The sequence below is a fragment of the Branchiostoma floridae genome, chromosome 9, assembly GCF_000003815.2.
Source record: "Branchiostoma floridae strain S238N-H82 chromosome 9, Bfl_VNyyK, whole genome shotgun sequence".
Lineage (NCBI taxonomy): Eukaryota > Metazoa > Chordata > Leptocardii > Amphioxiformes > Branchiostomatidae > Branchiostoma > Branchiostoma floridae.
Genome location: NC_049987.1, coordinates 14,554,131 through 14,579,548, shown reverse-complemented (window position 1 = coordinate 14,579,548; position 25,418 = coordinate 14,554,131). Strand labels below are relative to the sequence as shown.

Here is a 25,418-nt window from a genome sequence, read left to right as displayed (position 1 = left end):
AAAGTTTCAGGTCTGCATGTCACAGTGAAAACAAGGAAACAAGATTCATGAACAGATTTATTTAAAGGCTTCAAGAGAGATTTTAGTTTTGAATTATCTACAATATTTTTCCACATCAGTAAAAGATGATACCATATAGTTTCAGGTCTGCATGCCACAGTGAAAAAATTATTTTCTATTCAATAGTTTCATGCACAGATTTCTCAATTCACCTGTCTTTTCATATTATAGTAATCTTCAATACAACACAATACCTCAAATACTGTTAGATGGATGGGGGTCACTTTCTCCCAGTAGGAATTCACCTTTTCACAAGCACGGACAAAAGGTCAATGGATAGTTCAATTATGAATTAGAAAAGTGCCTTTTGATTGTCAGGATACTTTATATGATAGCCTGTAATAGCCGTGTTCTATTGTTTGGCCAGTATATGATACCCAATTTATAGCCTGACTTTTTAACCCTACATGAGTTGGGCATAGGGGTGTGTTTAACCTTCTTTATACTGAGTTATACGGTAATCAATACAAAGTTGGTGGGTAAATGGGTCCATAGCAACACAAGGGTTAAAATGGATATTGATATATTCTAGAATTGACAACTGAATTGATATCAAGGGAAACAACCACTTTGTATGTTGATTACAATATGCAGGTTCAAATTTTACATTTCAATGCTTGTTCTCAATAAATTAAATCTTATTGATCTTTTTGTTCCAATAAAAGTTCTTTCCCCTTGATATTTCCAGCAGTTTCACAGTGTCCTCTACACCATAAGATCTTAAAATAAATGCACTTCTGTTGCTACTGTTTCAACCAGGACAGTTTAGAACAGAATCCTACAGCAAAATGAAGTCTCTGCAATGATGAATTCTTTTCCTCAGACATAAATGTCACTTTGACATAAAAGTGTTTGTTTTGTAGTGTAGCACTTTGGGGCAAGAGAGATGAAAAAGAGATGTAGTGAGTCCCTCAGGAATATGTAACCCTATCTGTGTGTACAGTTGTGCCTCCCATGGAGTTTGGTTACTCACTCTTCAGAAGTCAGCAGCAGGTCTGTAGACCACACACAAGAGCAGAGCTATCCCTGGGGTATAGCCACTCTACAGCCTTGGTTGGGTGAAAAATGGAGCAGGTTCCTTATCATTGGAGGCTGTGATAGGGAAGTTTCTTATCATGTACATGTATTGGTGATTAAAGAAAAATCAGTTTCCAGTATTTGTGTACCCCCTCTTATAACCTCTGCTTTATAGCTAAAATAAACTTACCAGAAGACCAGCATTTATATCAGATCAAGGAAGACTTGAATTTGGGGTATTTATGTGTTAATAGATCGTTTTCACAGAACGTTCGAAAACCGTTCGATCACGCGTGGGCGCCATGTTGGATGATAACCTGGATGACTAGAACACAGAACGGCACCAGCAAAGTTACTTGCGGGTTCAAGTGTGCTGTTTTGTCTCCATTCTGTGAATCATTAAGTGATGTAGCCAAGGTTGCAATAATCAGGACAAAGTTGCAATAATACGTCTTGATCTATATACTTTTAAAAATGGCACTTTTTTCAACGATCTAATGCTGGTGCCGATCGCGAGGATTTACTTTTGCGGTAGCGGGAAATGGAGTGTTCGCGGTGGTTTAGAGTTCGCGGTGAAGCGGCCTCGCAAAAAACGCGATCATTCATTGTACCTGGCCCGGCTACCCTGGGTGATATCCTTTCACTGACAGGCGGCGTGCAGAGGACTAGCTACCAATCCCCACCACATGCATATGCGCGCACGAGCTGGCCCTCACTGTCCACTTGCCTAACAAGGGGCAAGATTTAGCGCTTCCCCGACCCTAACTCCGTGAGGCAAGTGGGGGCCAGCGGGATAGTGGTATTAAAAAAGTTCGTGCGCGCGTCTTTTTTCCGTATTTTGGCTTTGTCAACATGTGTATTAGAAAGGTCTGTTTACAAAATTACAATTCAGTTGATCAACTAACGTTAAACATACGAATCAGGGCTGCTAGCGCTGACGTAATTGCGACAGACTGTAACGTTGCACTTGATACTGAAAGTTCAAACTCTGAGAATGCTTAGCACATGTTTAGTCAGATGCCAAATTGCGTTTAGTGCCCGTCGCGACATGGAGGTGACAGAACTCGACCAGACTTGTAGAAACTTCCCTCGCCACAAGCGCAAAGCTCGCTGGAAGACATGTACACGCCACACTTTGTCGATTCAATACTGAAATCGTGCGAGATACGGAAGGGGCTGTCAAAGTTTTGTGTAAGGGTGCCGTCACACGTGCGTATATCTGTTGTACATGTAGATCTTACGAAAGTCTCTGTACTTTTGCCGTGTCTCAATAAAGAATCTTTATCAAAGTTCGTATGAGGTACCTATGGACTATTTGTCTCTATCAGGCTTCACATATATCACTTGGAAAAAGCAGAAATTAAACAAATATAGACACTCAGATAACATGCTAGAGAAGTTAGTTGGCCGAGGGTGTATGGCCTGCGACCTAGCTAACTCCTCTGGCATGTTATCTGTATATATTTGTCCAATTTTATTTTCCCAGCGACCTGTGGAGCACGGTGGGGGCTAAGAATTTCATACGAACCTCATACGGAATTGAATGTGTACGCATGTGCAATCCTTCAGGTGCAGTCACACGAGCGTATATATCAAGTCCATATGAGGTCCGTATTGACATTTTTCTTCATATGATCATACCAGTCGTATGCACAATACACACCTCACCTCATACTTTTAGGTAAGCGTACTGGGCCGTGCTGAGCGTAAAACTGACACAACGATTGAGATGCGCGTGAGGGGTGTATTGTGCCCGTTAACACGTGTAAGTTCCGCATTGACATGTTTTGTCTTGCCTTAGGTAAAGTTTGCGGCTGAAGACATTTTTTGTTTTGTTCTACCAGCTACACAATCGTGGGTAAAAAAGTTCGATTTTCGTTCCTCGTGAACAAGCCAAACAATTTTCAATCCTCGCTTGATTATCGACAGAACATCGGGGGCAGTACTCAGGACGCGATGTGCCGTGTTTTATGAAGAAGAAATAGAACAAGCTTGCTGACATTTTCGTGTAACATGGTATACGTCCATGACATACACTGTACCAGAAACCAACTTTCTCCCAAATTTTTTTTTTAAAAAGCATGCACAAACTCCGCGGCAGGGCTACTGTTGGTGGGCTAGTAGGATAGTGGTTTAATCAGGTTATTGAAAATAGGACGGACTGTATACAGGTAATGTTGTTGAATAGAAACGGCGAGTGTTTATGGAACTCGCAGTTAGCACGGCAAACATCTAGTCCGTTTCTGAATAAAAAAGGCTTCTTTCCACGAACGGGTCCACCACGTGCAACACACAGCCGTGTGGAGATCGAGCCGCTTATCATCCAACATGGCCGTTCGAACGTTCGAACGCGACTGTGACGTCATTGTGAAAACGATCTATACTATAAATGTTACATACGCGTTATTCAGTTATGATCGAAAATTTCATTGTATCACAAAAGATAAACTTATCACAGTCACTAAAGATCAAATCTACAGCTTGGAAATGAAATAAGTATTCTTTATACTAGTGAGTGCTGTAGTTTGTGTACATCTTGTTAGGAGTGCTGTTAGCCTTTGTGTCTACATTAGATAATGTGTGTGTGTGTGTGCCTGGTAGCTACACTTCTCACCACCCTATACACCATAATACAGTAACATTAGCATCCCTCTGATAGTGGTACAATCAATACTAATGCTTTGTTGCAAGACATTACCAGTATACAGTACCAGTATATTTACCTCTACAGGTGTTGATAATGATATCACAAAAATTATTAGCTTTATATATGTTTATCAATAACATACCTGATTCCAATTCAGATTGACTTCCTGGTCATTTAACAGCTATAACTAATTGTTGTAATTAGAAATTTAATAATCAAACAATAAAGGAGACGATTCTTAAAAGAGAAGTAATTATGTCAACTTGTTTGGTCACAAGAAAGGGGCATATTGTTCCCCTGTCGGCATGTTTGTGATCATCAAAGAGCCCGCTCCACAAACAAAACAATGGGAGGTTTTCCACAAACACAAACAAAGGCTATCAGTTCATGAAGCCTATATCCCCCTGTGTCCACCCAAGATTACAAAACATAAAGGCAAAACCAAACTGTGTGGGCGGATTGTGTACAAAAAGTAGAAGAAAAACCTGGAGAAAAACGGTTTAAAAAAATTTTGAAATGGAAATGTGAAAGAAAAAATCAAGCCGGACAAATGATATCATAAATTGCTAACTTGTAACCAGAAAAAACTGAAATATGTAGTGAAACATTTTACGAACTTTCCATACCCACAAATGTACAGTCTAGTTTATCTCTAAGTCCACATTACCTATTATCAACATTAGACCACACACTTAGATACAGACTCAGACAACAGGTACTCTTTTTACTATAAAGGAAAAGTACAAAATAGACCAAAACAAACGTCCCTGTCTATAATTGCCATTATTGGTCTCAATGTACCATGTCCATAGTATCAGCATATGAAAAGTTTCCTCAACAAGGACCACCCACTGTAATGTTTCATACTGTCAATGGTTACAACCACGGGCATGTATTTTCCATTTTATAAACAAGTAAAAATTCTCCATTTTATTTCATACTTGAGTAACTAAATATATTGCATGCTTCTTAGATATCTTTTTTGAATAATCAAAACTATATTCTATACCAACTATTTCTTTGCCTATAGTCCCAAGAAAACTGAAAACATTTGGCTTTTCTAATAGCTATGACTGAGTAAACTATGTTTTTTCCCAACTGTTGTCCATTTATGATTTTGTCAGAAAGGCCACTTTTGTCAAAATCAATTCATTGGCCTCCTTAGTCTTTTGAAGAACCCTTGTAAAAATGTTTGAATCAAAAACTAAGATCACTCAGTGGTGCTTGTTCTGGTAAACTTCCCACCCACCACTGCTCCTAACTATTGTCCCATTCATCTGTCAATCAAAGCCTCATCATCCCTCTCCCAAACAATGCCCCCCTGTAGCCCTGCCCCTCCCCACCAACAGGTCCCTCAGTAAACACCCCCCTCCCCCTTTTCTCCAGCAGGTGTGAGGTGAGAACAGGAGATGAGCCACACACTCCCTCACAGTACATCATCTATTCTCTCTCCCACCAGCTGAATCCCTCACAAATAGGCGCTAATCTCCTGAACCTGTCCTGTGTCAGAAAGGGTCATTGGTTGCCTGATGAAGTGTGAAATCTGCTCTGCCAACAGGAGGCAGCGATAAAGACTTCAGTAGGGCTGGACACAGGGACAGGGAGAGGACTCACCAGGCTGGTCATCTGGCTGTGGACGACTTCTTCGATCAGCGCGGCGGACGACTGCAAGGGACGGCGGTGGTCGCCAAACGTGTACCTGGAAAACACAACAGAGATACAGGTAAGACTTGGGCATTTCTCTTTGAGTGACTTCTTTTCTCAACATGCTTCTCCCTAACTTAAATGATGTTCCATGCTTTTATTCCTATTTTGTAAAGTTACTATAGGTCTACTTCTTTACGTTACAAATTTGAAGACAATACATAAAGCCAACGTTGTAAATGATACTGCTGTGATGATGTACAACTAAGCGCTTGTACCTCATCTCTATAATTAGTCATTCACCATGGGGGGTAGGGTATATCAGCAATAGTCCTGTCCCTAGAAAGACATTTCCATATTCTAATTCTATGAAACATCTTGGGTACTTGAAATTTTATTAATCTGTAACATTGATTGTTTCTGGATATTTGTTCATATAGCATTGAGCATTGATAACCGTGAAAACTGCACATGTACATTGCCATATTGTGCTGTTAATTCACTTTCGTGTTGGACACCTGATAAAGAAAAAGTGATGCTTGTGATCGAGAACAGGTGGTCGTTGGTCAGAAAAGCTCCTGATTTTAAATAGCAATCATGACCATTTCAAATAGCAATCAGGAGATTTTTGTAACAGAACTTTTCAAGATCAGTTCATGTCACTTTGGATAGAGGAAAATCACTATGCAATGCTTTAGATATGTGTTTCTTCTTAAAACAGAATTTTGGGGTGGCCTCCATGTAAAAGTGTATCAACCAATGTGTCTTCCAAACACCTGAATCATAAACACCCAAAACAACAAGATAAAAGAGAAACCAAAATGACCAACAGAATCTTCTGAATGAAGAGCAATTAGTCTATGATAGCACGCTGCTATTGTGATCTGTAGAAGGCAGTTGGCTGGGAATGTTTAACAAAGTGTGGATAAGCGGTTTATGTAAATGGCTGTTTACCCTTGGGACGAGGGATTTGCGCAGGGTTGGTCCATAATCAGTAAATTCCTCCCAACAAATGGAAGAGCAGGAAGACAAGTCAAGTGTGTATTGGTGCAAATGGTCAAGTTGTATGGGATGGTCATCATCTCTAACTGTGGTGTTCTCTATGTAATCTGACAAACTTTTTACTCAGAATCTTCCAACTTTTATAGTAAAAATAAGCTATATCGTGTCTTGGTGTAGCAGAATGTACCACCTTGCTATGAGATCAGAAGGTCATGGGTCCGAATCCAAAGCATTGAACCCAATAATGTGTATAACAGTTGGAGGTTATAGTTCTTTGCTAAACCTAAAGCATTTTGCGAGACAAACATGGCAAAGAAAAATATCATCACTAGTTATCCAAGGTATTACTGTAACTGTACATTGTATTGCATATTACAAAAGCTGTCTTTTATTGTCAGTCCTTCAATAGGAGTTGTTTGTCAGCACATCATAGTGAAGACAAAAAGATGAAGACATGACCTTATTTGTCTTGAACTCCTTTAAAGTACATGTAGCTGTTTTGATGGCATTGTTCTCTGCTGACCTTCTACTGAGTAAGACTATAACTTATATAAGAATGGCATTTTCACACTTGAAAAAACAACTGTTCATAAAGAATGACACAAACTTTCTAAAAGCGCCAACAAGAAAGCGGCAGCTGTCACACGGGTGACTCACGGTTACTTTCATTGATGAAAAAAAGCGTGCATAGCGTGTGCCATCATTCTTTGACCAACCGTGATGTCTTTTACATCCACTGTGGGCATTGTCTTCTCCAGTCTATTCAGGGATGCCACAAATGAGAGACAAGTGTGCCTGGCACGCACTTGTTATACCCTCATTATACAGGGTTGTTTGCTAGTTTCTTTGTTGGCCCCAGACCTTACAGAGAGTTAATTGCAAAAGTTTGACTGACAGGTGCAGTTCATATTGTTTGACTGTGAATTTTTCAGCATATATATATACAAATGTATATACATTATATCGCAGATGATAGAACCCACCACACTTGCCTAAAGATGAAAAATATTGCACAATGAGTGCTGAAAAAAAACTACCAGACTCTACGAGGGGCGTGCAATAAGTAATGGTCCTGACCCACTTCCAGTTGTCTGATCTAAATGAAATTTTGTATGTGTAATAATTCATATCTCTATGGGTTATGTTGCAAAAGACAGCTCTGAACTAATTGTGGTTTCTGATTTACTGGTGTTTGAACTTAGTCAGGTGCGAAATGGACCAGGTGTGAAATGGAGCCAGTTGAGTGTCGCGCAGTGATCTGGTTTTTGTATTTGGACGCACACCAAAGAAGACTTTTGATGAAATAAATGAAACTTATGGTGATGATGCCCCATCATATGACCTTGTAAAACGCTGGCATCCTGAATTCAAACGTGGCTGGAAGTCTGTGGAAACAGCTCCCAGGCCTGGTCGTCCCTCTTGTGCCATTGATGAGGCATCAGTTGGAGGACCAACCTGGGGTGTCCTACAAAATCGGTGTCCAGAGCTGCATCAAACGATGGGAGAAATGCATAACTCTGGGTGATTCCTATGAAGAGAAAGACTAATAACTGTGCCAAGTTTCATTAATCTCCTGTTATGGAAAATGGGTCAGGACCATTACTAATTGCACGCCCCTCGTAACACAGTTTGTAACCAACTACCAGTCAAAGATCATGTTTTGCCATGTGTAGGTTTAAGTTTACACAATTCAGAGCACATAAGTAAGTTTCCTTTGACACAAGGAAGTCTATATATTGCTTTTATGGACTGCCTACTTCCTGTTTTCTTATTTTAGATCTATGAAATGACAATTGCACTAGAAAAGTGAAAAGATTATTTGACACAATATATTTCATTTTTGACCGTACTCTTTACTGATGACTTGGAATGAAAGGACTATGGTCTTTATTTCTATATCACAGTATGCTTTCATTTCCTTTCTATTGACAATGCATAGTGTTCATAATTAGTCACTGACCAATGGTGTTACCTCCCACCGGAAGACCGTTTTCCTACTTTACCGTCTTTGTGAGGGTTTTACCAGATTTTAGCCTCCGATGTCTGGCAAGAACAATGACAAACTTTAGCGGACAAAACAGATTGTCTGGACAATGATTGCTCCGGGAATCACCAGGGAGAAAAATGTTTCAATCATGGAGAGTGTGCCTGGCGTGTGCTCCCACCCTTTGTCCCTTTGAATCCCATTATCTGCCGTTTTACCGTTTCTGAAAAGAACGTTCAGTAATTGAATGCGCTGTCCAGTATTATGTCCAGCGGAGAGTCGCCTGTTTGGGAAAAGATATGCTAAATACGTTAAAGCCAATTTACCGTGCATTCATCGGCAGAAAAAACTGCAAGGAGCTCAAAAGTAATTGAATGGAAAGCTTTGTTGTATGAGGTATAGGACACCTGTCTAATTAAATGGCTGGAAATAGTGTTTTCAAGACAATGCATGCTCCTGCTTTTTAGTCTCCCTTTGAATGAGATCTTAAGTTTTCTTCTTCCTTATCCTTTGTTGATATATCCCATTTCTGTTTTTGTGTAACGGTGCTGTTATTTCCTTATTCCTTTGTCACTAAATTCAATTCTTGCTGCAACTGCTTTGATATCAGCCTTACAAGCTACATGTATCACATACATGTAGCATACAAGATGAAAAGCTCTTGATTCTTAGTACAAACTTTTTCACTACACCCAGGTGTAAATGGGTAGTACCAGACTTGGTAAGGTAAAGGTAGAAGAAGAAAGGGCTTCGCCTTCCAATACCATTAACCAATGGACAGTGGACTAAAAACCCACTGCCCCAACAGCAAGAAGACTATGGGACTGCCTTTACCTTTTATCTAAATGAAATTATGAAATGAAACTCTTTCCTTGCCCAACGTAGTACATTATCTGAAGAAAGAAGTAGCCAATAGTAGCCATACACACAATCGTACAAACTCTCCCAAAGACCCTAGCAACATGCCAGTAGAAATAGTAGCTCATGTTCAGTTTTTGAACTGCTTATTTCCACTGAGGGGGGTCTCTCCTGGGGGTCAGATCACCAGGGAAGGGTCGTGCCCCCGTGATGACCTCTAGCTTGTATCAGTCCCTAACCTACAACAGAAGGGCAAGAACAATGTCATGACCTGTCTGGTTAGCTTCTGTTCCTTTCAAAGTTTGGAGAAAGAAACCGACCAAATGGTTGTTTTGTTGGTGATGGCCAAATTCATCATTATAACGTGACAGATTCTTTTGGTGTGTAGGCTTAAAAAGTCCTTTTTTTCTAGCACAAATTTCGAAGGTTATTTCATACCTTCTCCATTGTATTCTTCAAAGTTAACTTAAACCGAAACACCTGTTTCAAGTAAGTCTACCTTCTTGTACATTTTGGCTGACAGAGCACATTTCAAACATGTTCTTTTTCCCTTTCCACATTGTGTACTTGCCCCAGCTTTGTTTGATGTTCTATACAGTGTCTAACCCCTTGTAACAACCATGTCTGATCCTATCGGTCACACCAAGTGGGGAAGTCAGGGGGGGCAAGCCTCCTGTGATAGCTTTATGAGGTAGCTGATGGTGACTCACTGAAGGACAAGGGGAGAGGGGACTCTAAATCAGGCGGAGTGGCAGTCTCAGTGGTCTAGAATATCACACGCTGAGAGAAACAAAATGTAATGCTTCATTGTCAGCAACTTTGCTGTAATTGGGAACCCTTTTTTGCAATTTTCAAACCTGGAATCCAAACAGTTGCCAGGGCCAGTTTTTCAGCTTCTGGAACCTTTGCCTCAACCACCCTTGAAGAGACTCTTAGATTTTCTGATTTGCATAAAAGTGTCAGAAAGAAAACAAGTGCTTTTAAGACATTTTCGCCAGATTGTGTTAAGGAAATTGAGATTTGAAAGGCTTTTTAGGTGAAGATGCTATAATGTAATCCTAGAAAGCCGAAGCTTTTGCTTGACAGGATGTTGAATAACTGAATGTTTTATTCTCATCTAACAGCAAGCATTAAATGTACAATAAAATTTTCCCTAAGCTTACCAACAAGTGTTCGGATACAAGTAGTACCAGAATTTGTATTCCTATTTTATAGCTATCATATGGCAAAATCCTTAAAACTTCACCTCATCAACATCTCTGCTAGCGAAAAGTTTCCACTAAGACATGATAAACATCCCGACTCATATGCACAAATACCATCACATCCTGGGGTATCATGGGTAATTAAGGTATAATCAGATTACCGAAGGAAAACCAATTCCTGACCAATAAAAACCAATAAAGGAGTCAAAAGGTTATCTCTGTTTCTCTCCCCAAAATGCATTAAACACCTCAACGTGCACCGCAATCTGTACCTTTTACCTTGAGTTCCCAGGCCTATTTATCTACCGTTTATACTTCTGTTGGTGTGACAGCTTGGTGCATACATTTATGCATAATCATAGCAGAGGTGTATCAATAGATGATATAACGACTTACAAATTTTGCTTGAAATAGAGAAGCCCTTTCAAGAATAGGTCTCACAATCTGCAGTGAGATAATTCTGCTTTTTTTTTCTCCTTCTTCATCTCTTTTCGTCTTGGTACATCTACAGCATTTCAGTGTCTTGTGGATTCCATCATTCACTAGTTGTTTTTTTCTCCAGTCATTTTCAATGTCCTGGACCAATTTGAATTATCCTGAACCAATTTAAAAGATTGCCAAAAAAAACCCTAATTGAAACCACCATAAACAATGGTTTGAAAAGAATGCAACGATAAAGTATGCCATGATTTTAATTTCACTGTTAACCACCATACATGAAAGGCATTCTGTGGCAGTTAGACAGTCGTGTACTATTGTATTCAGCAGGTATTGACCTCGCCAGTCCTTTGGTACTGCCTCCAGTTTTATTTGATAACATGTGGTATCAACAGTGATGATTGGGACACAGTAAGGAGTTGTTTTTGTTAGAGATTATCTGACTAGTAGCAAAGGCCGCAGCTCTGAGGGTCCGACCTGAGGGACTTCCCCAAACTCTTTAGGTCCCGGGCGCATCACACGCCATAAGGAAATCTCCTCATCTTTCTATCTGATTGGACAAGTCAGGTGCCGATCTTGACCCTACCGCCTGCCCCCACTCCGACAGCTAATCGTGCTTGAGCGCGTAACGCAATTTGTAACGAAGGCACCAAACCATGCTGGTGCAAATTGGCGGACTTGTGGTCGCTGCGGACATGCTGAAATCGACTTAACAGGTGGAAATGGGATTAGAACTCCCACCTCCCTTCCTGGTGGGTATCTATCATTGGGAAATTTGTTGCCTCTGCTTAGAGTTGATGCAAAGACGTGAGGAAACTAAGAACTGAGGGGATTCGGAGCTGGCAAAACATTTACACAATACCGGCAGCTCAGGGATAAGGTTGTTGGTTTTGGGAAGCCGGGGTTTTACTAGGGGTGTATTCGTAACGGATAATGAGCAGTTAGCGATCGTAATGTTTGCCAAAGAGGCTGTGATGGGAGAGAGCAAACCGACGGGTAATGGGTTCCCTTTCGGTGCGTCTCTTAGCCTATCTCACGGCGGATAAGGCGATAGTGTAAGAAGTAGGTAGAAGCCGCAGTGAACTGATAAGCCGCTCTGTAAACCACCGAGCAATTTGTACATAATGGATTAGAAGCTGCTTCTCCTGATAGGGTTGGGCTGTGGGGAGTGTGGGGAATATTTAGCATCTAAGTACGGACTTTAAGTTACTTGAAGTTCTTAGCAAAGTCTTTAAGAGGAAACTAGCTCTATCTCTGCTGACTGGAAACGAAGTTTGGGAAGTAGTAGTTTGGGGCCTAAATGAAACAGGAGCTTGTAACGATCTCCATGCTAAGTAGTTACGATGGTTCCACAGACCAGAGAGCCACCACATAAAACGTAACAGGCTAGTTCGGACTTATTAGAGATGTGGTATCAGCTCGGGTAGATGTTATCGGGAAGGTGAACGCAGCTCTGGGGACCGTCACTGTCCGCGGATGCGGGCCCGCAAGCACAGTTCCGCCATAAAGACAAATTTGGGGAGAGTCCCCCGCCTGCCTATCCACATTAACCTCCGCAATTAGCCCGATCATCGCCTGCTTGGCCAGGAAATGAACTGATCAAACGGGCAGACAAAAAACCTACAGAGGCTCGTAAAGCGGGGGCCATCATACATTTTTGATGAGAAACGTTGTCTGGTGGGCCACTCCCTCCGCAAATTAAGAGTATATTGTGCGGGGCTTCGATACAATCAGGGCCCAGATTTGAGGATTTCCACGGCGACAGGTCGGGCGCTGCCGAGGGACTGAGACTAAGTCCTCCGGGGAGCCGGTACGTCCCCGCTTCTTTAGATGGTAGACAGCGAGTCTGGTGGATGGGCTGATAAGAGCAATGACGGGACAGGAACATCAGGCCCGTGCCAGCGGTAAGTGGCGTCCCGCGTGGGGACCGGAATGTCACCATGGCTAACGTCAACGTCACCTGCAAACCTGACTAGCAAAGTTACAGGCAGGTGAAACTTTTCAGACAGTTCTATCTATGCTTTCAGTTTTATGCTCAAGTAGTTTTAATGGTTCAATATCATAATTGACTCTAAAATACTTTCACTAAGGATTAATTGTTTTTTTCAAATAAGAAAAAAACATTTAGATCTATTTAACAAAACAAATTCATCATTTTGAACATATTTATGTGCCTGACATGCCAGTGCTTTGTATTTAACATTCCTGCTTATGGATTTTGTACTCTTGAATGTAATACAGTTGTTTGACATCTCTGTTGTAAAAAGTTTATGATAACGGATTGTAAGCAAAACAGTAATCTATTGATGAGTCAACATTTGTGGGTAACATTTGTTATTGATATGACATTGAAGTGTGTATATTAGTAGAAAATAGACTTCTTGGATTGAATTTGATCTACAACCCTTAAGCTTGTCATAAAGCTGTACTTTTCAAACATCCTACCTCTTTGGTACTTGTGCCATAAAAAATCATACAAACTCCAGACTTTTCAGGTTATACCCTTATATTTAGACACCCCTATGCTCCAATATATATACTTGCATTCCAACACCTCCTAACTCTAACATAGGGCTGTCAAAAAGAAGGGATGTTGGAGTAAATGGATATCAGAATTTCGGAACATAGGGGTGTTGGAACATACATGTAAGGCTGCGCTCTTTTTTTTTAACATGCACCCATACAACTATTCCTGATCCATCCTTTAACACAAAAGAAATGTTAGTTCCAATGTCACTTTTTATCTTAACAAATTACTATCCATTTGTTTTTCTGGAAAGCTTTGCCACTTTCTAACTCCCCTAACTATTACAGACATGGTATAAGAGTTTACAAAGCCCACTTAGGGAACTCTTAATCTCTGTTCTTAGATAAGTGATGCCTTGCTGGGTGACCTTAAGTTCAGGTGACCAGAGTTCACATGCCTGGTTAAGACACTACACAACCTGTCATGTCATAAAACATGTTGCCATGGCAACACGCTCGTAGTCACCTCTTGCCGAACAGGATATTATTCTTACCTTTACAACCTAATAGGCAAACATTCGCAGCCTTTTGTGTTATAACTGATAGGTTAGACAAACCTTAGTAGAGTGGAATGACATAGCAGGATGTATGCTGTTAGCCATTATAACTGTATAGAAGTGTTGTACTACTTGAAGTCAGTAGATATATCTGCAAGTATGTGAAAATTATCCTTATTTTGTATCACAGTTTACACTTGACAAATCAAAGTATAAAAGAGTGTGTTACACCATATGGAAATGCATTGTTCATATGACTAACATTTAGATATTTGAAACGACAAGTCAAATAGCACTGTTGCCTATATGAGTATATCATTCTACCATCATGGTAATAATGCATTTTTGAAGATATCAATATACATTTGTGTATGTCAATAGAAAATAGTGTTGAAGAGTATTGCTACTTAAATTTTAAAGAATATGGAAAAAAGAACAGCGTACATTGGTACTAATAACATGTTAAACTTGCAAAAGAATGTGCATGTAACAAGCAATCTCAGTACAATACATATTTAGCTTGTCACTGCTGTCTTGTTTGGGGACAACACTAAGAGATGAAACAGAACACAATGTGTAGCCCTTCAGGACGTCATTGCTGGTGCCAATATTTGGGTTGGGGTTCACCTGACATGTCAGTGGGATATGACTGTACTTCAGAGAAAGGAAGGGCAAGAAACCAAGAACAAGTCAGTTTCAAATAAATATACCGATAAGAAAAGAGAAGCATCTTTGTGTAAATTTTCTTCAAAGAGTGTATTTCCTTATCATCCCAAGGAGTTGTAAGAGTACAATATCAGTCATTGATATATAAAAAGCTACTTGGAAATTTAAGTAAAAAAGGCTAGAAAAATCTATTTCACACCCAATTTCGAGTAGCAACAATGAATAAAGAAAGAAGCATAAGCAAAATATCAAAAGCCAGAACCATAGACATATTATCAGAGGATGACTAGTGGAAGCACATTGGCATACACACTGTCACACACACACGCGCATGCATAAACACACATGAACTCAAACATACATACTGTATAAAGTGTATATACATGCACACAAACAAATACTTATTAGTCGGTTACACCACAGTGTCGCTATTGTTTCATCCCTAGCGCTATGACCACAATGCCACTATCCCCATCACACTATCTCCCACCCATCACCACCATGCTTTACATCACCCTGCAGACCACCAGTGTTCAGAGAGCTCCGCTAAGAGTTTTCTCTTCTCTCAGTTTACCTAATGGCACTGATAGCATTCTTTCACAAATAACTCTGGTAGTTTGTCACTCAACCCGCTCTTTTTCCTTGTCTCTTGCTGGACATAGTCTAATTAAAAGGAATGTTGAACAGACTAGATAGATATATCAGTGTCAGAACGTCAATGATCTAACAGTTTAAGATATCTTAGAATAACACAGAGGTATGTCTGTATGTTTTGTGGTCTAGACTTCTTAAATTTCCTAAACTTTCTACTAAATTCCAGCCTATCAAAGACAGCTATAAAAGAGAAGGCTGAACTGTGTGCAAATTGAAGATAAATTGAAAAATTTTACAACAATGTTTTGCCAGACTCTTTAATACAAAGGAAAAGAAGCAAAAGCTGTAGAATTTTCTGCCCAGAAATTGTAACTACTACATGCATTATGGCACAAGCACATAACTTGTTCTTCCTCCTGAACCGATGATAAAAGAAAGAATGCAGTCATTTAAGATTTAAAAAAAAGCAATAGAGATTTTTTTCTTTCCATTCCTTCATTCGTAAGTCCAAGAAATAAACAATTTCATCATCTGCTGATTTCCAAATGTTATACTTATCTGTAGTCACTGTGACATCTTGCATCTATGGTAGCCATATGTAATAAACAACTTTGCTCTTGTAACAAAACCACAACCTCTTTCCTCTCTGGATTCTTTCTTTTCCTTTTAACATTGAGGATTAGCTTAATAAATAGAAACTAGTCTTTAATTGGCAAAGGACTCAATTAAGTACAGTCAAACCTGTATTAGGGGCCACCTCTACAGAGGGGCCACCTGTCCATAGTGGCCACTTTTTGTCGGTCCCTTGGGTATTTTAACTACAAGTTGCCACCTCTATACAGAGGCCACCTGTCTATAGTGGCCAAATTTGTCCGGTCCCTCGAGTGGCCGCTATAGACAGGTTTGACTGTATGCAATAAAGAATGTTAATGTAAAAGCCACTTCTACATGTATGCACTACTATTGAACATTAAATGTTTATGATCTATTAGAATTATAGTCAAACATGTTCAAGTGACCACCTTTACGTACATGTACCAATGTGACAACTTTTTTTCTCCAATTGACAAAAGCATTAAAAATCCTGTCTACATAGACCAGATTTCATTGGTCTCCCGAGTGGTCTTGGGAAATTTTGACTGTTAAGGGCAAAAACAAGGACATATCTCCTGTTCGTCTTTGCAGCTTTATATCTCTCTTTTTTTCTCAAGACTGCAAAATATAAAAAAAAATATGTAAAGTTGTGACTTTATATAAGCGATGAAGACCTGATAAACATCTTTAGACCAGCTATTAAGAATTTCACTTGTCCGTAACCTTTTGAGGTTCAAAAATTCTTTGATGCAATCAAAATTCCCTGCGTGGCTGAACCAACACATTTGAACCCATGCCCTTTCCCTAATCAGCCCATCTAAGCTCTTTCCCCCATTGTCTATGGTTTAATCAGAAGATTATCCACCTCAGGAGGGGTGGAGGCAACCCACCGTTGTTTACTGTCATTCCCTACAGAAAGGGGACATTCCAGATTTGGTGAGCAGATAGATGCAAACAGCCAAACACCCAGTAAATCACACAGGAGTTTGTGACAGATGATTTACTCTTGTCTGCCTGACTGTTGATAAGGGTGGGCAGACTGAAAACAGCCATTTCCTGGCTTTGTGTACTCTGGGAAGGAGAGCTTTGGTTGCTACGGGTTACTGGGGTTGAGATGGTTGGGGTCCAGGAATGTGTGCTAACTTTTCTTTTGTCTCCTTGGATTTTGAACATTCATGAACATACTTTGGGGAAATAAAAATTGCCAAAATTTATACAGAAAAGTAATTCTAATATAGAAGGAATGAAAAGAATGAAAATTACCTCTTCAAATAATTATTTAAATCGATTGCCTTCTCAAATATATCAGAAAAGTATGAATTTTGGAATCAGAATTACAGGTGCCAATGATGCATTATTTTGTATCTTCATGTATATTTCAATGACTACATGCACATTATTACATGCACATTGTAGTTTTACCAAAATCTAAGTTTACCCATTCAAGAAGAAAGGACCTTTCTCATCGCAAATTATCGTACATTCTGACAATTCAAATAAATAGAAACAAACCGCACAAATATCCCCCTATACTTTAGCCTTGCGGCTCTCCTAGCATTTTCAATCAAAAGAACAAAGAAACAGTAGCATAATGTAAAACATTACATGTTTTCAAAAGCTTGAGAGACCAGCTGCTCTCCACACCACAGTCGGCACCAGTGACTCACGCTCAACAACAACAACCACAGGTTTCTTTCTCTTCCCTTCCACTGTTCTAACACCACCTGTCTACCATTATCACATTCTTCACAACCTTCTTAACTTACAAAGGACTTAGCCTTCGCACAATGACATTACAACTTCAAAGGTAGAGCTACACATACCAGATCAGCAACTTCAAAGTCATTCCAAAATTAACTCTCTCCAATCATTCATAGAATAAGAAGTGTTGATTTTTGTTTTGAAAGTCGAGATACAATTTGCGAGAATGAAAAAGCGGAAACATCAGTGTATGAAGAAGCGATTTTGTAACCCTTTGTCAACTGTAGTTTGTCTGTTTGTCAGTGGCCTTGGAAGTTACAGAAAGGTCTTATTGTGTGGTTGGTGAGTCATGGACATCACTGGTGCAGCAGCCTTTGATGTTGATGAGTGTGTCCAACTGTTTCCAGTCCACATGCGCCAGTCTGTGCTTGTAACAATAAACAAGATGCACAGAGAAGAGACATCAAAGCGTCTTAGCTTAAAATTACATTAATTATTCGCTTACAAGGTCGGCTTGGTCTTCAATGTACTCTAACCTCTGGTGACCACAGAATTGTCTTACAGTTACTGTTAGACTTTCAACATACATTATGTATAATTACACGTTACACTTACAGTAGACTAATCAGCACTGCCTTAGCTGTTTTGTACCATTTGTCTTATTCATTTACTGCATGCTATTTCAATCAGTAGAAATTCCTTGACTTCTGAAATAAGATTGCATACATATTCCTATTGAAAGGGTCAGGTGATAAAGATAAGTAGATTTTTTAATTCAGTTTTGAACAGGTTGCTCTAAAAGTTGATAATCAATTAAAACCGAATAATTTTTCACATCGCTATAGGCTTTATTCAAAGTAAGAAAGAAGATTTTCCAGCAAAAATTGTTAATCATTGATATATCCTGAACCTGATATACTCTGTCAGTAAAGTCTATCTTATAAACTGCAGTCTTTCAAATTACAGACTATAGGCATGTATATCCTATGTAAGAAACTACAAAAATCTCTAACTACTGTCTGTATTTCTAAATGAAAAGTGACCTTCAACTTGTCCTGCACAAATGAATCACTTTACCAAACCAGCTAACAATGGCTTTCCTCCATTCAGAATCTTACTACAACTAGTACAAGTTCTCCTCTTTCTACTGGCCACTTCCTGTACAATGCCTACACTTGTACTACCACCTGAACAATTCAGGAAACTTGTTGTGTAAACCATATCCTTCATAAACATGGTTACAAACGACCAATTCTACATGTACCTTGTTCCCTGGTCTTTTCGACCACATCCTCTCCCTATAAAAACCATTAAGACTATAAACAGCAGGTAAATGGTTCTTTTCACGCTTCTGTTACAGGAACGTTATAACCACATATCTTTTGTCTGTAAATACAATTTGAGTACAAAATTGCAGTACATTGTTCGGGATTGAAAGACGACTTCCTTTGAGCAAACATCCTCTGCTTTGAGAAAGAACACTGGTAGTTGTAACCTACACTTTTATGGGATTTCTCCCTTCTTCAACTTCACAGTAACTGACTCTACTTTGACTTTGATTCCTTTCCTCTCCTTACCATATCCCAGTCCACTGGATTTCATGGTTATAATTGAAATATAAAGCAAATGTCATTTTCTATACTGTTTCCAACATCATATCCGGTAGCTTGAACATCTGACAATTTCCCAAATCATATCTGTTTGCTTGAGCATAAACTGCTATTAGGCAAAAAAATGTAATTTTCTTTTACTCTTTCTTACAACTTACAGTTTTACAGTACATGTTACGGATACTGTATCAATCAACAGTAGCTATGACGTGTTAAGCGCGTACACTTCCGATAAACCAACTTGACAACACAAAACACATACCGCAGTACAAAATACTATTTTGGGATAATCAAATTAACTTCCTGTCACGAAGCATCTACTATGGTAACGTCTATTTTTACAGACCAAGACTACCAGAACGATAGTGTTGCAAAATGAAAGTATTTCCCACAATTTCAGAGTCTTTTCTCCTCTTACAAAGACACAAATCTCACAGTAATTGACCCCGCGATCTTGTTTCCTTCCCTACAAAACCACATCCTTCATTCACAGAAAGTTCATGACGACAACTGAAACAAAAGAGAAATCACCCTTTTCTCATGTCTGTATTTGTTGTTCTGCTTGTATCCTGACTACAAGAACTACAAACAGTAACAGGAGATGTGCCTTTATCTGTTGAACCTGAGTGGAACAATCAGTGTGTACAAAGTGATGTTTGTTGTTTAGAAACAGTCAAGTCTACAGTGTTTCCTTTCTATTTAGGACCATTTTCATGTTGTAGTTTTAAAACATACCTTTGATCTACAAAACTTCCCCACATATTGTATTTAGCCTGACAATCCCAAATTCTACAAAAACAAAAAATTCAAGAGAAAACGTATCATAAACCATGGTGCGATAAAATAATTGTTTAATATCTCAGCAAGAACAGTCGAAATTGTCCACCAAAACCACTCAAGGAATAGATAAAATCTGCCCTATGTGGACAGGTGGTCACTATATATAGAGACATGACTGGGAAAAATTATCTAAGGGGACCATCAAAAAGTGGTCACATTGGCCAGGTGGCCCTTATGTAGAGGTGGATTCTTACATTATTAACCCACCCACAAGGACAGTGTAGATGCACAATGTACATTTTGTATATCCCCTGAAACCGCATGTGGGTGGATACATTGTTTCTTAGTGGAGCTTACAGTGGCTCGAAAACCCAAGCTGAGAAAACATCCTGGGCTACAATGTGGCAACACAACCTCAAGGGTCCACTTCTCATCCAATCCTCCAGCCCACAGGCTAACCCATGCACCTGAGAAAGGAGTGACAAGGGGTTTCCCAACATTTGAATTTCCCACAGGTATTACTGGCCACATGGGGTCTCAAGCTGGCTCCTCATTGGTCTAGAGTGGTCATGTGACTTACATCCACCTGTTTCAAGCAAGCAAACTAAAACAAGTCTTGAAAACTATTAGAAAACTTTCCATAACAACAATACCATTCACTGTATCAGTCATAAAAAAGTTTCACACGTCAATTTTTTGTTTTCTTTCTTTCATTTGTTTTTTCAACATAGCAACACTACTAATTTACAAAAGTATATCAACTTCACTGTATAATGTAATCCGTTAGCAAACTGTTTTCAAAACATGCAATTACAAAGAGACTGTATCCAAGTTGTAAATGGGAAAATAACAAACTGAAGTGGCACTCCCTAATTTTTAACTCCTAATTACCCAAGTTGTTGTGCTGAGTTCCATGGCAGCGAGAATTCTCCAATTTCTGAGCAAACCTTCCCCTCTGTTTCCAAGAAGACTACACGGGGAGTTAAAAGCCCTACACTTTCTTGGTCTAAGTTCTTAGGGTCCTTTTCAGAAAATGGATACACCTATTTTCTCATGGTCTCTTACCCTGTATCCAACAACAATCAAGCGTAAACAGGTCGGTAAAAACTACTTAAAACGGCGTCAAACAAAAGACGAAAAACCACAGAAATGCCAACTGTTTGCATCTGCTTCCTGTTTTTCTGTCGGAGGATAAAAGAAAAAGCCGCTCGCCAGAGAATTAAGGACTACAAATGCAAATACTCTGTCTGAAAGGTGGAGCCATAGGTTGGGTTTTAGGTCAGGGAGTCAACTGTGTGGCTTGTATTTGATACATGCAAGCAGCTGAGAGGTTTTAACCATGGCAAACAAGTCTGGGCAAGTCTGAACTATGGCACCCCAAAAAATAAGTCATCAGTCAAAACTGATGGAAAAGCAAACATGTGCTCTTTGGAATGTGTAGTTACTTAGCAATATGATGTTCTATTTCCTCCAAAGTGTAAGATGGAATTAATACTTTTTAAGATTAGAATATTATGACTAGGGAGTCTAAAATTCAAGTAGGGATTTTGAACTTCAAGCTGGTGCCAAAAGGTTAACTTTCTACCTGCTGCCTATAACCTTTACCAATGCAAATTCAAAATTGAATATGATTTTCTTAGAAGACTGAACGTTAAAACTTAAAGCAAAGGTGGTAGGACAAGGAATTGTTGTAAAAATCACCCATGCTGAACTGTCAAGGTTGGAGTTCCCAGGGACCAAAAATGCTCAAAGCTGCAGGTGCCAAAGGCACCAGAAGGTCAGCACAGCCAGCCAGTGAGTGGAGGGAGTCATGAGGGTTAACTCAGCTCAAAGGATGACCAGTACAGTCCTCCAGCAATAATGGAGGGCCCCAAAGCCCTTTTCCGTAGAGCGTAATCGGCGGTTTTAATTCTACGTACTACGTAGCGGGACCGCTCGAATTCAACGTAGAGCGTAATCGGTGCATTTTGCGTCGAGCGATATTGGCCCCTTTAATTTAACGTATTACGTAGAAGCTAACCGGATTTTACCGTAAAACGTAATTCATATCAATTTTTCGTCAAGCGTAATCAAAGTTTCATTAAACTTAACTAGTCTACCGGCAAATTTTACCCGCGAAAATGCTGGAAATTGCGTTTCAAAGGGTCCAGATTTCAAAATTTCGCCGGACATTCCTTGCTATGGCTCAACACTTCGGCACTGGACATGGTGAAAATATGTTGCGGGAGCGTTGTCCCCCAACTAGTAGAAATCTTTTTACCGACCTTAGCTATATAGCTTAGTTAACAAGCAAAATGTGCCCCTTAAATGCAGGAAATGGCATTTCAGAGGGTCGAGATTTCAATTTTTCTCCGGGCGCCGGGCGGCCTTTGCCAAGGCTTGCGACGGGTTGGGCCTCCGGTGCTCACGACTCTCCGGCGCTCGTCGCCCTCAAATAGTCTCTACCAGACTCCGGATCGCTGGAAAAATCGTAGAAATGGAACAAATCAGAGGAGTAGGCCAGCCAGAGGAATATAACCGGCCAGGGAACAGCACGCGATCGTCGGATCGCTGTTCCCTGGCCGGTTATATTCCTCTCTATTTGTTCCATTTCCTCGATTTTCCAGCGATCCGGAGTCTGGTAGAGACTAGCCCTCAAAGACGTTTCTCAGACAGAAATGTCATTACATTGAGCATATGGTCTGCCAGCAAAATTTGTCCCTCAAAATGCAGGAAATGGTGTTTCAGAGGGTAAAAATTTCCAAATTTTCCCGTACCTACCTTGCGACAGTTCGACTGTTCGTGCTTTCGGCACTCGAAATCTGAAAATGATGTTTGGGGGCGTTGCCCAGCGTAAAGCTAAAACCATGTGAATTTCTAGTTGGATGCTATTTAACTTAGCTTAGTCTGTGAGCAAAATTTGCCCTTCAGAATGTATAAAATGGCGTTTCAGAGGGTCAGGATTTCACAATATTCCCGGGGGAGCATGCCCCCGGACGCCCTAGGATTGTCGCGCCTCCACTTTCGGTGATACAAGTGCTGAAAATTACGTCACATGAGAAATTTGCTGTCGCCGCCTTTGGCCAGCAAGACGTCTTTAGAAGTTAAGTTTTAATCTTATTAATGAAATTATCAGTTTTGTTTAGATCTCATCTTCACATGTTCTGCCGTCGGCGGAGTTCAGCCAAAAGACAATAAATATTTGCATAATGAATTATGAAATTTCGTAATTTAGCGTAGAGCGTAATAAAGTGTCCATAATTTAGCGTATTACGTAGCTGGCCCTCCCGAATTTAGCGTAGAGCGTTGTCGCTACCCCCCCTTGGGGGCCCTCATAATGGGAGTTTGGTTGCCATTGTCTGGTGGCTCGGTCCCTTGCTCAACAACTATTATGAGGTCTATTGCCAATGGTTAAAGGTGTGTTTTGCAAGCTTCCTCCTCCTTGCATGTACTACCATGACCTAAAAATTATTTCATTTTACAAATGCATGCCTGATGTGCCTTTCAAATCGAAAGTGACAAGTGTTTGGACAAATCTAATGGAAAAAGAAAGAACTACAGATGCACTAAACAATGGAGCATGCACTCTCCACAATGTACAAATGTAAACCTTTGTTACAATTCTCTGTGGATATCCAGACAAACTGCTCCAACAAACCAACAGGAAAACATCCCATACAGTACGTTACACACATTCTGTGAGCTGAAAGACTTTGTCGGATTTCATTGCACGTTTCTGGTAGATCAAAGTGACAACGGGACGTGTAAGTGTTCACCTATGAGGGTTAGGACAATGGGTGTGGATAAAACCTTCACCTATGGGGAGACCTTGTCATTGTAGATATGCAGGAATGAATATGTACAATATCCATACTTGGCCATGAGGATGGCCTTTTCAAGGTAAAGGTCTATGGGGGCATCCCCATCAATACTGCCTGACTGCTCATATTAAGATATACACCCGTCAGATGACATGCGAATGGCTTTTTAAGTGTTTCACACTATGGCAATAATGCTTGTACCCTGTACTGAGTTGTAGCAAAATGTACTGTCCAAACTGCAAAATAAGAGCATTCCAATAAAATTTTTTCTATGTGGATAGCTGGTTCACTATAGACACTATGTGTCAATTAGAAAATTATTTTAGAGACCACCAAAAACTGTGGTCACATGTACATGTGGTCCTTGTGTGGATGTAGTGACTTGTACAGGTCTGGGAGTAGCTATGGGTCATTCATGTAAATGTAACCGTTATAAAACTGTAGCAATCTGTCTGTCCCAAAACATCCTATGACAAAACAAACTATGATTTTGCTACACCACAATTTTAATTTCAAAGATAACAGACAAACTTAACTGGCTATTGGTCGTTATTTCTCCTTTTCACAAACATTTTGCGCCTTAACTTGAAAGTTCTGTGTTGGTAGAAGTCATCCTGGAAAAGTTGAATTGTACTTTCCAACCAAAAATTTGATTTACCCAAATTTTAGACTATTCATTCCGTGACAAAGACTGGAGCTGTTCAGTTGAAAATTCTAAAAGTCCAATTTTCGTATTGGAAATTACAGTTCAAAATTTGCGAATGACATTTTGCCACTGTGTAGATCTAACTGTACATTTGTCAACCTCATTACTAACAGCCTTGCATCTTTGGTTATATCTGCATTCTTCCAAAGGTCATGACTCTTTTACATAAATTTATCATGCTCACGAACTGACCAACAAAACAAAACACCTAGAATTCCTGACAAAGGAAAATATTCCAAAACTGCCTTGTTTGTTTCCAAGTCTTTACCAGGAATTTGAGGAAGGTAGAAAAACATCCCCACAAGACAGGAGAAATATCTCTCTATCCACCATTTAGCTACAACATTGAACAGAACACCCCATTTTACATTCTTTCCTGGCAGCACAATTCATCAGGCTATTTATTAGTGGACAGCAGAGTTTATGTGAAGGATTACCAATAAGGGTACAAGGTTGTTTTTAGTCACTAAGGACAAATTTGTCTTTTGGTTGAACAATAGATAGAGGAATAGGCACAGGTTGACCCAAAGTGTGGATATCCATATAAATATTTTATTTGTGTCTTTTTGTAGAAGATTAGTGGCTTTATAAGAGATATATGTATGATTTAAAGATAGAAACAATCTCGAGGGACATACCCATAGGTGATACAGTATCTGCACTGATGGGAATGAATAATGTCTTCTTTTCACAACTTTGCAATACTAGGCAGTATTCTGGAGCAATGGATGTGTAACTGACTCCTAAGTATAGATGTTATTATTGCAGTCTTTTGGTGAAGACAAAGTTGTGCTGAAAAAAGCGGGCAACATAACACTGAGGATGAAGCACAACATTTTTTCGTTAGCTAGTACCATTAGTGCCTATAGCTTGGCTTTATGCTCCCAATTTTGCAACATCTAGGCTGTCTGGATGCTCACTGCTTTTTCTTTTGTATAATCTTATGGATATGAAAAACAAGACTTTCATCATTCATGGTATGGCAAACATTTTCCAGGAGAGCACCAAAGTATAAGTACCAGGAGTCCCTGACAGCTTCAGTGTTGGTGTGCAAATCCTATGTAACAGTGGGCCTTAGACTTGCCATAC

The 25,418-nt window shown here is 39.7% G+C and overlaps 2 protein-coding genes across 4 annotated transcripts in view; one reads left to right on the top strand and one right to left on the bottom strand.

The window, feature by feature from the left end:
• LOC118423549 (transcription initiation protein SPT3 homolog) overlaps positions 1 to 25,418 on the bottom strand; it is a 101,083-nt gene that overhangs the window by 35,754 nt on the left and 39,911 nt on the right. For all 3 annotated transcript variants that reach the window (XM_035831743.1, XM_035831740.1, XM_035831741.1), the window contains one exon: positions 5,339 to 5,423. In XM_035831743.1, the coding sequence (XP_035687636.1) occupies positions 5,339 to 5,423 (85 nt within the window). The remainder of the gene's footprint in view (positions 1 to 5,338; positions 5,424 to 25,418) is intronic.
• LOC118423548 (runt-related transcription factor 1-like) overlaps positions 5,363 to 25,418 on the top strand; it is a 79,101-nt gene continuing 59,045 nt past the window's right edge. The window contains exon 1 of the mRNA XM_035831738.1: positions 5,363 to 5,447. The gene's annotated coding sequence lies outside the window, so the exon portion shown is untranslated. The remainder of the gene's footprint in view (positions 5,448 to 25,418) is intronic.